This window comes from Oryx dammah, unplaced genomic scaffold (genome assembly GCF_014754425.2).
Source record: "Oryx dammah isolate SB20612 unplaced genomic scaffold, SCBI_Odam_1.1 HiC_scaffold_9, whole genome shotgun sequence".
Lineage (NCBI taxonomy): Eukaryota > Metazoa > Chordata > Mammalia > Artiodactyla > Bovidae > Oryx > Oryx dammah.
The window spans coordinates 48,164,762-48,181,163 of record NW_024070193.1 but is presented as its reverse complement, the minus strand read 5'-3'; the positions used below and the strand labels follow the sequence as shown (position 1 = coordinate 48,181,163).

At 46.9% G+C, this 16,402-nt stretch overlaps 1 protein-coding gene across 3 annotated transcripts in view; it reads right to left on the bottom strand.

Moving 5' to 3' along the window:
• Window positions 1-1,786: 1,786 nt before the first annotated feature.
• The window catches only part of SCN10A (sodium voltage-gated channel alpha subunit 10), an 88,346-nt gene continuing 73,730 nt past the window's right edge, over window positions 1,787-16,402 (bottom strand). For all 3 annotated transcript variants that reach the window (XM_040246208.1, XM_040246209.1, XM_040246210.1), the window contains 7 exons: window positions 15,201-15,323; window positions 13,702-13,986; window positions 12,921-12,974; window positions 11,936-12,073; window positions 11,577-11,681; window positions 6,207-6,477; window positions 1,787-3,531 (listed from right to left, as the gene is read on the bottom strand). In XM_040246208.1, coding sequence (XP_040102142.1) covers window positions 2,270-3,531; window positions 6,207-6,477; window positions 11,577-11,681; window positions 11,936-12,073; window positions 12,921-12,974; window positions 13,702-13,986; window positions 15,201-15,323 — 2,238 coding nt within the window. In that variant the 3' untranslated portion in view covers window positions 1,787-2,269. The remainder of the gene's footprint in view (window positions 3,532-6,206; window positions 6,478-11,576; window positions 11,682-11,935; window positions 12,074-12,920; window positions 12,975-13,701; window positions 13,987-15,200; window positions 15,324-16,402) is intronic.

The window sequence follows — 16,402 nt, the reverse complement described above, 5'->3', positions numbered from 1 at the left end:
TGACACATGGTTATAAAGACAATACTTGTAAAGAGAACCAGCTAGGTGGGAAATTAGAACGTTGCCAGACTTAGTCACAAATGCCTCCTTCCCCTCTTCAGTAACCTCTACCCCGACTTTCATGGACTAATTCCTGCTTTTCTTTATTCATCCCCAAACAGTATATTTAATTTTGCCTGATTTGAACCTCATAAAATCATATAGTATATATAGTCTGGTGTCTGGCTTCTTTCACTAAGTATTGTGTCTTTAAGATTCATCTATAGACTTGTACAGGGCTGTATCTCATTCATTCTCATTACTGCATAAAATTACATTTAAAGAACACACCAAAATTTATTAATTTATTCTACTGCTGATGGACATTGGGCTGTGTCTAATTTGGGTCTATTATGAACAATGATAATAAGAAATCTTGTTCATGTCTCCTAGAGCTTGTGTGCATGGGTTTTTTGAGGTTTCATACCTACCAGTGGAAAACCCAAATGATGAGTACATGTACTTTAGTAAAGTACATTGTAAACTCTTAGTAAAGTTAAACTGTTTTCCAAAGTGCTTATGCCAATTCGCGTGCTCCAGCAGTGCATTAAGCTTCCTGTTGCTCTATATCTTTGCTGACACTTGATATTTGTTATAGATTCTAAAAGTTTTACAGATTTGATAGATGTATAGTGATATAGCAGTATGGTTTTAATTTGCATTTCCCTGATTACTAATTAGGTTGTGTGCTCTTTTATTAATAATCATCTTACTAATCTGCTTCTGTTGGTGCTTGCAAACCCCAACAAGCATTTGGAAAGCCTCTTTGGTCTCTGATGGGTCAACTGTGACAGGGAAAGGAGAGTGAGGCCCCAGGAAATCTGTGTCTGTGAAGCATGTAAGCTGGACCAGTCTTTAGGTTTTGTAACTGAATACATGGGAAATTTTATGAAATGATCAAGCGTATATCAATGAATTGACCTGACCCTTGTCTCATCATGACAGAGAATGTCCCAAGAATTAATAGACGATCACAGCTGTCATTAGAGCCTGTATGTCCTATGCTCTCACACAGACTTCTTACTCTCTTTCATCTCAAGACCTGCCATGTGCCCTTGACCTGAATATCATCCTCTGACAACCCTTACTCCATCCACTGCATAAATCCAATGAATCTTTGGGGGATTAATTCCCATTATGCCTTGTGCTTAGAGCAGGGCCTGTCAAATAATAGGTACTTAATATCATTTGTAGGATGAATTAAACAAAGCATTGGCCTTACCTTTTATCTGCCAGATCATCTTTCTCAAAATGTCTCTTTTCTTTCACTTATACTAATTATGGACTCCTGGCTGGAGGGTGAATGTGAAAACCTTCCTCCTTAAAGTCTATGAGATGTCAAATAGGCTCTGGAATATATTCAAAAGCTGCCTTTTGGCTAGACAGCAGAAAGGTCTGACCATTGCTGCCTCAGAAGAGTGTTTTCTTCATCTCAACTGGGACAGGGCATCACTGAGTTCTACAACTTGGAATGCAAGGACTACAGGACTATCCATTCTGCCTCCTGCCGCCATGGGGAAGGAGGTTCAGAAGTGAAAGAGTTTGGCCCAGGTCAGCCAGGCGGGCAGTGGAAGAATTGGCTAGGGTGAGAACAAGCTCCCAGGACAGTGCTCCTTCCTGTCTGCCCAGCTTTAGCTGCAAATTGCAAGATATCAGGAAACTTGAAAGTGAATGAGACATGATTTATGACACATCAGTGACACATAATTTTTTTTAAATGATGCTTTAAGTTATAACATTGGTTTTGACGTAACTTTAAAAATATTAATTTTAATGGATAGCTCAGAGGCCTTTCTTTGAAAAGGCCTGATAATACCACGGGTACTATCTTAGGCCAGAGTCGTTGTCTGGCAGCTCTCAACATGCAGTCATGCAAAATCCTAAATAACACTGCCAATCTCTATGTGCTGTTTCACAGAGGACAACCTTGGCCCTTCAGCAGTATCCTTGCCATATATCTTTGAAAGTTCTGGTCCTGAGATGTTTGTCTTGGTAAAGATAAGCTCTAGTCACCATCAAAATGAAAGGACCAGGGACATTTTCTGGAAAGTAAGGGAACCCACCATCTGATACTGAAATTGAAAAAGGAAGTCACTGTGGAGATGCCCTTGGTTTCTGACTCCTGTTGCTGTGTGAGGGTTTCTCCAAAGGTGGGTACCAACTGCATTCCCTGCCCAGTTGTGACACTGTGACTAGTGGCATGCATTGGTGAGTCGGTGGTGGTAAGTTATCACAGAGCAGCAGACACATCAGAACTGGACGTGCCCTTGCTGGAGGGTCCACATGAGGGCCCAGCAGCTTCTTTACTGACAGCCTCCCCTTCATTGTGCATTGAGCTGGATGTGCTCAAGTTGACTTGATCACTAAGGCCTTTAGTGACGCTGTCGTAGGATGGTGGGAAAGATGTGGTGGAAGCCGTTTCAAATTTGTCTGGGAGCGCACAGTTTTCATTGGCTATGAGCGCAGCAAAGCCTTCATTGGGGAGTGATGCTGCCCCCTCCTCAGCCCTGGGCACCCCCGCAGGGCTGGTGATCGTCCTGGAGCGGTGCCGTAGGTAGCTCCGATAGGCCTTTTGGATGACAGTGGCTGAGATGTCTTCTTGCTTCCATCGGAGGGTGGTTGCTATTGGTTCATAGGATGCTTTTGAAAGATTAGTTGCCATAAATTTCTCCTCCATATTTGCCTTCAGGGAATCCAACTCCCCAGATTCTCCAAGGACATTCTTGGTGAAGGCAAACAGGATGTCCAAACAGTGGATCTTATCTCCAGGGACCAAGGGCAGGTCCATCTGGATTAATACATTCCGATTGGGTTTCGGGATTCTCAGGGGGCCAGACAGGGTGTCTGCAAAATCTGAGAGGGCAGAGAAGGTGATGAACTGAGTGGCCTCTGGGTCAAATTTCTCCCACGTCTCATAGAACATGTCGAAGTCGTCCTCACTCAGGGGCTCCGTGCTCTCCTCCGTGGCCACATTGAAGTTCTCCAGAATCACTGCGATGTACATGTTGACCACGATGAGGAAGGAGATGATGATGTAGGTGGTGAAGAAGACGATGCCCACGATGGGACTCCCGCAGTCCCCTCTGGTGCTGTTGTTGATGGTCAAGTTGGGGTCGCAGTAGGGGGGCCCTGTGTTGAGGATGGGGCTGAGGAGCCCGTCCCAGCCCGCCGACGTGGTGATCTGGAAGAGGCACAGCATGCTGTTGGCGAAGGTCTGGAAGTTGAACATGTCGTCGATGCCGGCCTCCCACTTGACGTTGGCGAAGCTGGCCATGCCGAAGATGGAGTAGATGAACATGACGAGGAAGAGCAGCAGCCCGATGTTGAAGAGGGCGGGCAGGGACATCATGAGGGCGAAGAGCAGCGTGCGGATGCCCTTGGCCCCGCGGATCAGCCTGAGGATGCGGCCGATGCGGGCCAGGCGGATGACGCGGAAGAGCGTGGGCGAGAAGAAACTTCCAAGTGATGTAACAATTGCAGAGAAGACCAGGCCTTTAAAAGTGAGGGGAGATGGTCTGATTAGTACTTCCAACCATGAGCCCTGTCAAAGTTGGCTGTGATCACACCCCCTCGTGTCTGCCCCGTGTGGACTTTCATGTGAACATCTACATTCGAGCACTCTGGGCCCCCTGAGCCTGGCACAGTGCTTGGCCTAAAGTAGGGGCTCGGTAAGTGTCCATTGCATAAATCTGTCTCCTTTGAGTCAGGCTCGCCCTTCCTACCATGTTCTTCTCTTTCCCTACATCCAGATACCTTGCTAGTCAGCCTCCATGGTTCTGCTGCCTGTTCAGCTGGACGTGACTGCATCTGCGCCACATGCTGACTGTCCTTTGTCTGTGACACAGACCTGGCTCTCCCCTGAACATTCAGCCCTCAGGTCATGCCTGTTCTTCCACCCTGGTCCCATGCTCTGTGAGAGCCGGGGTCCTCTATGATTCATATCCTTATCTCCTACTGCGAAGATTGACTCCGTTCCCGGCACGTGGTCCTATGGATAATTGTACAGAGCCTGGAATAAATTATAAGGGGCCTGAGGAGTTGGGCAGCTTGCTGACAGCTAAAGCAGAATGGCTCTGAATGGCCAGCTGTCTGCATAATGGCTTTTATTTGTTTCTTTCATTTCCAGCTGTGTTTGAACTATGTGTTATGGCCCTGAGATGAGTTTGTTTAGGGTCGATTACAGCACCTCAATCCAAACTATGAACTAGAGTTTGCATGTCTCCTTATGTGATATCCAACTCGAAGATTTGTCTTGGGGACATGAAGAGGCTAGTTAAGACCACCAAAGTTTAGGCAAGGCCTTTAGGTCATACAGGATTCAAAACCTCTCAGGAGAAATGGTGAGGGGGTATGGTAGAAGCTCGCTCTCCTTGCCAGGGTGCCCCTGATCCAATTCTCCTACTTGTCTTTTGTCATATGAATATGGATAGTTATGGTAGTATGTTGGAAGGAAGAAGGAAATGGGAGGAGAACTGGGAAATAATTATAATTTTGTACTATGAAATCTTTATGAAAGCCCCTCTCTTAAAGTCCAGTTAAACTGGGGCATTCTCCCATGGTGTGAGGTACATTATGTGTTTTTATAATCTACTAAGATTCTGCCAATAAACTAGTCTACCTCTACAAGGGAAACTGAGTCTTCATACTTGTAAGAATTAAATACTCCAAACATGTCTTATCGGTGGGAAGAAAGAAAGGCAGAGAGGACAGAAGCATGGCTGACGGGTTCTTGCACGTGTTTTCAAGCTGTCTTTTCTGCCAGTGATGGGTGTTGCTATGTAGGTCAAAGGAACTAGTAGTTAAGGTGTCCCCAAGATAGAATGGAGCACTTTGTGTATCTTTTATTGCTATAGTACTGATATGGGAAGTCACATAAGCAAGCTCCCTTCTCTAATATAAAATAAAAAATGGCTTTCAGAGTCTCTCACTTTGGAAGGAAAACAAACAAAGCAACCCTCCCAGCCCCAGAAAACCCAGCAGCAATAGGAAAAACAAAACAAAACAAAACAACAAAAATAAATTTCAACTCCCCAAACACAACCCAAGGCTGTGTTTCAGCACCAGGAAAGAGAGATTGATTAAGTGCTGCCAGGTTGTATTTAGAGGCTATTAGCTCTTGATGGTAAATCAATGGGAAATTAAATCTATAGCTATGCTGTGACATGAAAAGTAAGCAGGTCATGATATAACAGGTCAGGATATATTTATAATGCAAAGTAAAGCTGCTGTGCTGGGATTTGGCCTTTATAGGGCCGAACTTTGGCAAATCACATGAAGGCTAGGGACAGTCTCTTGGTTGTTGGTAGGAGGCTGTTAGTTTATTAAAAAGAACATTAGCCTGGTCTAAATTCAGCTCCACCTTTCACAAACTATATGACCTTGTATAACTTCCTTAATTCTGAAGTTCCATATTAAATGTATAAGATGACTATAGTCAACTCCTTCCCAGGGCTGCTGTGGAGATCTATGGATCCCAGCCCAGTTCTCAGAACTCAGCAAGCACTCAATTATATGGTGGCTGCATTACCCACTTGAGCCTCTGATTCCATTCGTTTTCTCCAAACACCATTGACCCCCAAATACTGGGCCTGTCATTTAACAACACCCAGACTAGCTCATAACAGCATTGATCTCTTGGCATTGGTCCCTTGACTTTTCTGTCACTCATATTCCCTAAGTGGATAGTTATACAGAGAGTTAATTCCAGACCCTTGACTTAAGAATCTCCTTTGAACAATCTCCTTCTAGTCTTTCTGCACTCCTCTGGCAACCACCTCCTTTTCCAGAAAGTATTTTATGACTCACCTCATACCACACCACCCACTCTCTGCTTTGAAGGCCATAAAGATAAGACCCACTGGAAATTCTGTCATCTTAGCTTCCCTACTGCCCCCAGCCCCCAACGTTCTGACGATGGCGGTGCACACAGCTCGCGCTGGAATACCCTTCATGGCAGTATGGAGAAAGCCAGTGGAACCTCTCCCTTTCACTGGGAGGCGCAGGGCATTTTAAATCCGCTGCTCTTGCAAAGCAGCAAATACTGGACTCCTCTAATATACAACATAGGTTTTTAGAAGTTTGTTAGTTGTCCCTTTGGCTTTAAAAGGTCAGTCAAAACGACCCCAAGCAGAGGCTGGGTGGCACAACCACACGCAATGTCCACTTACTCCCGATGGAGAGGACCACGACGACGAAGTCAAACACATTCCAGCCGTTGGTGAAGTAGTAATGCCTCAGGGCAAACATCTTCATGACGCACTCTCCCGTGAAGACGGCCACAAAGAACTGGTTGATTTTATTCAGGACTTTCGTCTTTTCTTCACTCTGCTCATCAGTCTCCACCATCATGGTGATCATGTTGAGGCAGATGAGGACCATGATAACGATGTCAAAAGTCTGCCTGGTCACGATGTCAAAGACGAAACCCTGGTACTTATTCTGAGGAAACAAGAGATGGGGCATCAGGCCTTTGGGCAACATAAACCAGGCATCTGGAGACGCAGTGTTCTTTACAGAAGGGTTTTTAAAGGCTGTCTCTTGTCTCCCTCACACTCCACATCCTGACAGAAGCCAAGTCTTGATCTTCCAAAATCTCACTCGTAGTTGATTCTAACTCAGTGCCTCAGTTCAAGTCCTGGTTGCCACCCCTGGCACCATAAAACCACCAGGCACTTTGTCCTTGTCTGTGCTCTTCCCTCCACTTACAGTGCCCTTCCAGTCCCTTCTCTTGGCCATCTACATCCCCTTGAGTGATCTATCTCTCTTAATCCCCACTTCCTTCAGGGAATCTTCTTCAGTCACACCATACCGCATTGCTTCATCCCTTCTTTGGGCTCCCCTAGCCTTTACAAGGAGATCAAACCAGTCAGTCCTAAAGGAAATCAGTCCTGAATATTCACTGGAAGGACTGATGCTGAAGCTGAAACTCCAATACTTTGGCAACCTGAAGAAATGACTCATTAGAAAAGACCCTGATGCTGGGCAAGATTGAAGGCAGGAGGAGAAGGAGATGACAGAGGATGAGATGGTTGGATGGCATCACCGATTCAATGGACATGAGTTTGAGCAAGCTCTGGCAGTTGGTGATGGACAATCCATGGGGTCGCAAAGAGTCAGACACAACTCAGTTCAGAGCAACTGAACTGAACAGCCTTTACAGTCGGTCTAGAGTTCTAGTGTTTCATGTATACCTCTCTTTTCTACTAGAAAATGAGCTCTTTGAGGATGGGGTCATGTCTTATTTAATTTTGTGTTCCTGCAGTGCCCTGCATAGAGCAAGAGTTCAAGAACTTCTTGAAAAATTATTTGAGAGTCAAGTCGAGTAGTGCACACGCACACAAAGTCAAGTGCAGTGGTACAACTGATTCTTATAAATGCTCTTTTTATTCCTGGGTAGATGTCTAAGCAGGGCACGGAATCAGGTCTTGGTTGTTGGCTTTCTTAGAGGGAGGCAGAGTGGCCTGGACAACCAAGAGATCACTTTGGGTAGGGGCTGTTTTTATGGCATTAAAAAACTTTTTCTTCTCCTTGTGTGGCCTTCTAGTCTTTCCTGTGCTGTTAACATCTTACTGCTCTGTGAGTGCTTGATTCCAACTTTACTCTCCTCCCTCACCTTGTCTTGGACACTTCTGAGCTCTCTGGAACTCACCTGCCTTGATCTGCAAACTTCTCTTACTCACCAGCTGCTTATTTTCCCCACTCCCATAGACCCCAGGGCTGGGGATAGAGGTGAAGCCCCTCTAATTCCTCACTGTTGCTCCCAGACCTTTGCTCCTCCTGTGTCTCATAAAACCTCACCTCCTCTGACACCTGAGTCATCAAGTTAGCCCAGCTTCGCCCTCTCTTCTTTGCTACCACTTACCTACATCCTGGTTCCTCTGCTTTATTACTCATGAGTGAGACTCTTGGCCATAATTGACCACTCTTGGCTATTTGCTCTCAGTTCCTTAGCTAAATCTCTAATGATCTAGGTTTTCCTTAGAAAAAAATTTGAACCTCTTGTCTCTCTCCAGCTACCAGACCTCTTCTCTCCCCACTTTCACAGTTAAATTTCTTGAAAGAGTTGTGCGTAGTCATTGTTTCCCATGCACTCCTCAGCTTCCTCCAACATAGCTTTTGTCCCCATCCTGTCACTAAAATGTCTCTTGTTAAGATCTCATAAGCTCCAAAATCCCAAAACACTTGTTTGACATCATTTAGCACATCCTCCACCTTGAAACGCTCCTTACTTGGTTCCTAGCAGGCCTTACTTCCCCAATTCTTTTCTTGCCTTTCTGGCTGTTCTTTTTTGAGTCTTCTTTACTCAACCTTGAGATGTTAGAGTTCCTCCAGGCTCAGTCTTAGGTACCCTTTGCTCTTCAACCCGTTCTTTCTTTCCTGGCAATTTCTCCAGCCTGTAAATTAATATGTGCATGATTTTTGCTAATTGTTTTCCTGCGTCATTGGACTGCCATCTCTGTGAGGGCAGGAACATCTCACTGCTCTATCCCCAGTGACTGCGTAGTATCTAGCATGCAATAGATGATCAATAGATAGCTGAATGAATGGATGACCAAATGGACAACTGAATTACCCTTCAAATAGAATTATAAAGTCACTCCACTAGGTTGATTACATTTAATTCTGTACAAGGACTTCCTGAGTGCATAGTATATGCAGGGCTCTGCATGAGTGGCTGTGAGGGAGAAAGGAACCTGTTGTGAGTCTCACAAGGGAGCTCCCAGGAGCTGCGAAGCAGGCAGAGGGGAGAAGGGCTGTGATAGAGGCTGGTTCCTGCTTTCTGCTTCACAGTGGGGATGCGATGCTGCCCTGCAGGGTTTGAGCAAAGAATCAGACCCAAGTGGGCCTGGCTCCAGGCATAGCTGCTGGCTCATGTCTTTTCTGGGATGCTGAGCCACTAGTAGCTTTTATTTCATCACTGAAAATGGTGAAAAAAAAAATACAGGCCCATTCATGACTTCTAATGAAACAGAGCAGGCAACATTACTAAGTTCTGGACATCATGTTTGTCCTAGATACTCAGCTGCTGGGGAATGATGCAGCTTTCTAGCTGCTCTTGGCTTAGCTTGTGGGCAGAGATCTCCTCTTTGCAACCCTCAGTGCTCTCAGAGATGATGAAGTGGGTGACTGATGATGTGATATTCTGGAGCCTATTATTTCCTTATAAAGTGGAGTATATGAAACCTACTTTTAGTGATTTCTGTAGTAGGGAATGTTGCAGAATAAAATTTACCAGTCTTGTGGAAGGTTTTGTCTTTGCTATAATGAAGCATAAGATTTAGAACTCGGGCTTCCCCTGAGGCAAGAGTACTATGTACCTGCATGTTGGAGGTCTGTACGTCGTCCGAGCTTGGCCCTGCTATGAACTGGCACACATGCACCTGTGGAGCAGAGTCCTATGCCAATGCTCACCTTACCTGACCAGCTCCACCTGTTGGGACCCCTTAGGGAAGAAGGTGGCCATTCCAGTGCCAGTGATCTGATGAGGAGGAGACCGGACCTGGGAAGGTGAGTCTTAGATGGGAGCAGGCATTTCTCTTTGGGCTTGGGCTTCTTTCTTGGCTCTGGACATTGTGGAGGGCAGATGATCGTCTTTGTCCCAGTGGGTAGTGGGTGCCAAGATGTCGCCTGCCATATGGATGCCAGCCAGGAGCTGGGACGGGCCAAGGCTTGTGGGTCCTGGAGACCAGCCAGATGCAACTGCTGTTCGGGTCCTGCTCTGCTAGTTTCCCTTTTGGCATCCCTAAGCCTCAAAGTCTTGTTTAAATGTTCCAACCCTGCCTCAGCTATGTTGAACGGAACAAAGGAAAGAATGTTGGCCATTCCTGGACCAGAATATTAAGGAGAGAGTCACGTTCCTCCACTAGAGCTATTAGTGCTGATAGTTAATGCTACACCCCCATCCCATCCAAAGGGATGACTAATGTCAGGAACTCAGCTGGGCTATGAGGCCTTACTTTTCTCACCCACATGGAAGGCCTCCTCCAGTGCCCACCTTGGAGGACCTTGGGGATGGTGCACACAATTAGGAAACATGATAATTTTGTTGTAGGTCTTCCTGCTCAACCACTGACTTCTACCCCTATTGTACTGTCTGGAATTTCAATACTAGATTTCTACGTTTGTACTGAGATAGCACCCTCTCCATGGTCCCTTTTGGAAATGCAACCCACTCTGTCCCAAGGAAATTGTCCTCCTTGAGAGGAGAAAGCTGTGATGACATGTGGGATTGGTTGATGAGAGGGGAGAAGCTGAGATGTTATCAAGAGATGGAGCAAGTATGTAGGGAGAGGTACCCCAAACTCTCATGATTTTGCCAAGGGTTGCCTCTAGCAGAGAACACCTTGCTGTCTGTTCAAACATGGATCCAAAACCAGTCCAGCCATCAGGATAGACTAGCAGGGACTCAGCTGCTTGCTTCTCAGTAGGTCTTAGGAGCCTTCTCCCGTAATCCCTACTTGAGTATGATTGGCTGGGCTCAGCCTTTCATCTACATTTTCTTGTTCATTGGACATTGGAGGGATACTCGCTGAAACTTAGGGACTCACTTCAGGCTAATTCAACCCCAGTTATCTTGATCTTACACTGGATTTGGAAGGAAACCTCTGCCCCTACAGAGATCTAAATGTCCTCTCACTCCCCACCGTAACACATCTTATCAGAATTGAGAGTAGTAATACATTTGTGATCACAGTTTCCAAGTAAAATGTGTGAGAGGTCACAGCATTTTCCCCCTCCTGTAAGTGTTTTTAAGACTTTGTGCTCATGAAGTTTTTAGTAACTTATGCAAACCCCATGCCTTGACTTAGAAATCCTAACTCCTTGACCAACAGAATGTATGTTTCCCTGATTCATTTTGGAAAAGGCCTGTACCTTTGCTGAAGGTCCTTAGGCTTTGCCCTTGTGTGGGGAAGGGCTAATGGGCTTGAGCCATGGCTCTTAGTGAACAAAGGAATCAAAGGGGAGTATGGTGCTAAGCTTTGGTCAGTCTTTAAACACTAAAGTGGGATAATTTTTGGTTCCTATTGTGTCCCCTGACCATGACCATGGCTGGGCCCAGGATCCCAGGTGGGCTGGGTCCAGGATCCCAGGTGGGCTGGGTTTGGCCATTTCCTCTCTGTCTACCTGTAAGCATAGGGTGGAATGTGGCGGTGAGCCTGGAGATACACTGCAACCTACATCATGACTCATAATCACAAATGTTTTATCTCAGGTCTCAAACCATCCTTAACATCATTTAGCCTAATCTGTTTCTGATCTGGTGCTGGAACCCTAAGCCTGTTGGGCAATTCACTACTTCCCTACACGAGTCTATTTGGAACATCTACAGGAGTATGTTCACTCCAGAAGACCAGAGTTGCTTTTTGCAGACTTTTTTCCCTGGGGCCTGGAAACTCTCATTAGCTCATCCCCAAACTCAACTAGATGTCCTCCTCCACAGAGAATTCTGGTCAGACCACTACCAGCACAGGCACGGGCTGCCAGGTTGGAGTTCTAGACATGCTCTGCTAGAGGGGGCGGAGGGATTTGGGGCTCACCAGAGGCCGTGGGATGGGCTTCTGGGGCTTCTTGGAGCCCAGCTTCTTCATGGCATTGTAGTACTTCTTCTGCTCCTCTGTCATGAAGATGTCCTGGCCTCCTAAGTGCAGAGAGACAGGATAATACACACCACTGTTACTGCCCCCAGCGCAGCCTTCAGCCCTTTCTGGGCCCAGACTCCAGACAGAGATGAAGGCTGACATCAGGGGGCCAGGGTCGGTGTTGGTGCTACAGGCCAAGATTGGGCTCCTGGTCAGGCATGGGGGCTGTGACTCGTGGTGCCTCAGTCACGAGGCCAGGGGACAGACGGGAAGTCTAAGATTTGCCACTCCCGCAGAAACACTTGAGCCCCACTTATCTTTTTTTTCTGTTGGTTGAAGTTGTCAATGATGACACCAACAAAGAGATTGAGCGTGAAGAAGCCTCCAAAAATGATGAAGATGACAAAGTAAAAGTACATGTACACGTTGTCCTCCCACTTGGGCTGCAAGTTCACCTGTGAGCAGACAAGTGGTGGCATGGGAACAAGGGGACATCTTAGCTTGTGGTGACCCCAAAGAACCCTGAGCCCCAGACAAGTACCTGGGTGCAGAGAGCTTATTCGGGAGGTGATCCCAGGAAGCAGAAGTGAGGGCGGGGGAGGGGAAGGAGGAACAGGATAAAGGCAGCACCATCATCACAGGCAAGCGGCGTCCACCCTCTAAGGACTGCAGAACACGCCTCAGAACTGTACTTCGAAGGGACAAGGAAGCAAGGGCGTGTGTCTACAGACTCCCACAGCTGACATGTGAGGGTCACCCCTGCGGACTTGCAGTCCTCTGCGCTTGCAGGAGGAGCTGCTGAGCAAACTCTGAGGCACTGAAGGAAATCAAATCTCAGATAAAACCAGAAACAGAGCATGAGAGCAAACTCAGAGGTGGCCGAGGGGACATGGGACCGACTGTCAGTAGTGTCTTTTGCCCCAGCAGGAAAGGGTCTTTCCCCAACAGCACCCATCTCCACCCATCAGCTGCCATGATGGTGTCTGAAATGCCACTGTTCTAGCTACGCTGCCCTTGGCCCCCCTCTGCCCAGGGAGTACCCTCACACACAGTCTTTTAGAGGTTCTCTGATAATTTCCTCAATAGTGAACAGAGGAAGAACCTGAGAAGCCTAGAAGACTAGGTTGGTTTAAATATCCAACAGAGGGCCCGCTGGCTCCTGTTCCGGGTTGTGGGATAGTGCCAGACTGCTAGGTGATCGCCTCTCTCAGCACCAAGGCCACTTTCAGTCCATTTCAAATAGACTAGTGTGGGTGGGATGCACAGAGGGAGAGGCAGGAGGCACTCCAGGCTGAGACTCACATCCCGGGAATCGACAGCCGCATACATGATGTCCATCCAGCCTTTAAAGGTTGCCTGGAAACAAGGAGCAGAGGCCACTCAGTGATCTCCATTGGCCTCTATTTTGATTCACTTATTTGTCTGTTTTTCTCATAGAGCATTCCCCCCCACCCCCCGCCACTCCCTGGAGCCAGTTCTGGCACGTCTCTGATTTCAGAGCCTGGCATGCCATAGCTACTTAGGGACTAGCTGTGGAACAAATCTGTGAACAAATGGTGGCGTGCAGGAAGTTGTGGGTAATTGCGTGACAAACATATAAGTAATTGCAGCAACATTGAATGACAAGTGGATGAAGGCAAGGGATTAATGGATGAATGAATGGAAGTGTGACTGTCACTGACATTCACAAGCCAGCATTACTTGTCATTACAACAGACCTGGAACATAGTTTATTACCCTCTAGGAGATGATTTGCAGTAGAAGACTGTTTAGTCTATGTGACTGTATCAGGCCTATTTTTTAAAAGTAGGGAATTCTAAGTTATCACCTGATACAGTCCCATGGCAAGCCCATCCCTTTATTCTGTTAGCCCACATCGGTCTAACTGCACCACTACGAGGTCACACTCACTGATAAGCTCCTCTAGCCTCACAGTGTCCTCTGTAGGAATAGGGGATAATCTCAGTTCACGCTGAGTGCTATCCCTTGCAGAGTCTCCACATAGCATCTTCTGGAGACCCCAGACTGTCCACATTACTGAGCAGCCAAAGGAAGAGACAAGGTTGATCTCAGGTTGACTCACCACCTGCAGAAGTGCGAGGTAGCCCATTGCAACATTATCAAAGTTGACCTTCACATTGACCCAAAATAAGCTTCCAGTGTGGTTTTGACGCTCACAGTCAGACATGTTATTCACAGTAGACCAAGGCACAAGAAGAAAGCCTTCATTGGTCTTGTTGATGCATTTCTGAAATTTCCCCGCGAAGAGGTTCACGCCCATGATGCTGAAGATAAGCCAGAAGATGAGGCAGACGAGGAGGACGTTCATGATGGACGGGATGGCACCCACCAGGGCGTCTACCACCACCTGGGGAGAAAGGCAAAAAGACCTGGAGCCCCACCACTGTGCCACTCTTCTGGCTAAATTCCAATTCTTTCTACATTTATTCAGGTTGTGTCACAAGCCAGTGGCCTTTGGAAGGAAGAGAAGTGGGTTAATCAGAGCCAAAATTTACACTCAGAAGACAGAGGCACTGGGCAGCTGAAGATGGGTTTATACCTTCTCTCTCAAGGTCATTCAGGGAGGCTCACTGTCTCTCCTCAAAATTGAGGACACATTTATAAGTACATACATGCTCAGTTGGGGGTGCAAGTGTGTTTTGTACTTGCACACACAGACTTCTAGAACTTTATTTTATAAAGTATATTTTTATAAGATATATAGTGTACTTTGGTCAATGATTGGTGAGAACCCAAAATCATATTCACAAACTTGCTGATTTGTAAATCAGCAACCTGGAGATAAAATAAATATCAAAATATTTCAATCGTAAGTTCCTAGTGTTGGTAAAGATACAAGTTAATTTTAAAAGTCCACAGTTGTTTTGAAAGTAGTGTGTATTTTTTGAGGCAATGGTGGAGGAAGAAAGCAAACCTTGCTTTCTGTACCAGGAGACTTTCATGATTATGAGGAAGCGGGGGCAGAAATGAGCAGTCCCTTGTCCCCCTGTGAGACAAGGGTCAGGCTTATGAGCATTTCTTTCTGAGGAGGACAGGGAGGGCAAGGTGTAGGCCGAAGCCATGGATGAGGAGAGGGATGGATCAAAGGAGAGAATCCATAGGACAAATGATTGGGCTGGGTTGGAGAAATGATCCCTGCTGGTGGGTGGTGGCTAAGCTGCTGTGTGTCACTGCATTTAAATGGAATGTCAGAGGCAAGGCTTATTTGTCATGGAAAGATGAAGAGCTTGGGATGTTGTGAAGATTTCTACAATAAGGACAAAAGGCAGAATGGAAGACTGAGGTCAGAGATACTTGCAAAGGCATGAAGCAGGGTCACCTCACTGAGCGCAAGAGAGAGTAAGGTCTGGGTCCTGTTGGATGTGAGAAGCAAAGAGCGCTTACAGAGGACCTTGAAGGAGAACCAGGAGAGTTGGGACACTGCCGCACCACCAGTGCGCCAGCAGAGAGTGGGGACCTGTGGGGGCGAGGCCCAGCGCTCAGGGTCAGTGGCGCACAGAGCGTGAAGGTGGCGGGGAAACCAAACGCCGCAGACCAGAGCAGTTAGGAGATAAGTCTTACCCGCATGCCTTCAAATCGAGACAGAGCCCGCAGTGGCCGCAGGGCGCGGAGGGTCCGAAGGGCTTTGATGGACGCCATATCAGAATACTGCAGCGCCTTCGCTATGAGGCTTGTCAGTGAGATCTGACAAGAGAGCAGGCAGAGAGCAAAAGCATCACCCTAAGTTTCCGCAGTTGGCCCTGGTGGAAGAAGACGGGAAATCCCTGCCACTCCCTACTCTGTAGGAGCCGTCATCCTGGCTTCCACCTTATTCTGAACTCTAATGAGAGGTATAGCAAGAGTCCCATCTCTTCACTTTCATTAAAGCTTTCATTCAACATTAATCTGAACCGTTGTTCAAGGAAATCTCAGTCTCTCACATTGCCACCCTCTGGTTGTAGGTGGTCAAGCTCCTGGTGGAGTAAATCAGCCTTCCCTTTCCCCTCTAGGGGCATTAGCCAGGTCCCAACAGCCTTTAACATTTGATTGACTTTCAGACGCTTGGAGAGATGCTGGCCCTTCATGGGGGTGATGCTGAAAGTCTATCTTGAGGAATATAAAGCGAGTCTCAATTGTATGTGCTCAGAAAAGAGGGAAGGAGAGAGTCCTGGGCTGGGTGAGGGCTGTTGTTTTTTAGTCACTCAGATGCATCTGACCCCATGGACTGTAGCCTGACAGGCTCCCCTGTCCATGGGATTTCCCAGAAAAGAATACTGGAGTGGGTTGCCATTTCCTTCTCCAGGGGATCCTCCTGACCTAGGGGATTTTCCTGTGTCTCCTGCATTGGCAGGCAGATTTCTTTTACCGCTGAGCCACTGGAGAAGCTGGGTGGGGTCTAGTTCCCTTTCAACACTGATTTTTTTTGCGACCTTTGGTCAGTGCCTTGTTAGTCCAGGTGTACAAAAGTTGTTACCCTTTGTAAAGTGAGGAGTCAGATTAAGAGAACTCTGAGGCCCTCACAGCTCTGCAATTTTTCAGGAATGATGACTGGCATGGGGTCGGGAGATTCAGCTTTGACAGACAGCTGAAGTACAATGACTTGAGTTGTGAGTCCCTGTTGGTCAGTCAGTTTTGCATTTTTAAAGTGTTGGACCAAGGACTGCAAATGATGCAAACTGACATGGAAAAATGGTCACACTCCCCAGGAAATTTGAAGGTTCCAGAGAGATAACTTATGCATTGGCATGAGCTCGCCAGAGACTGTGACCCAATCCTGGGAGACC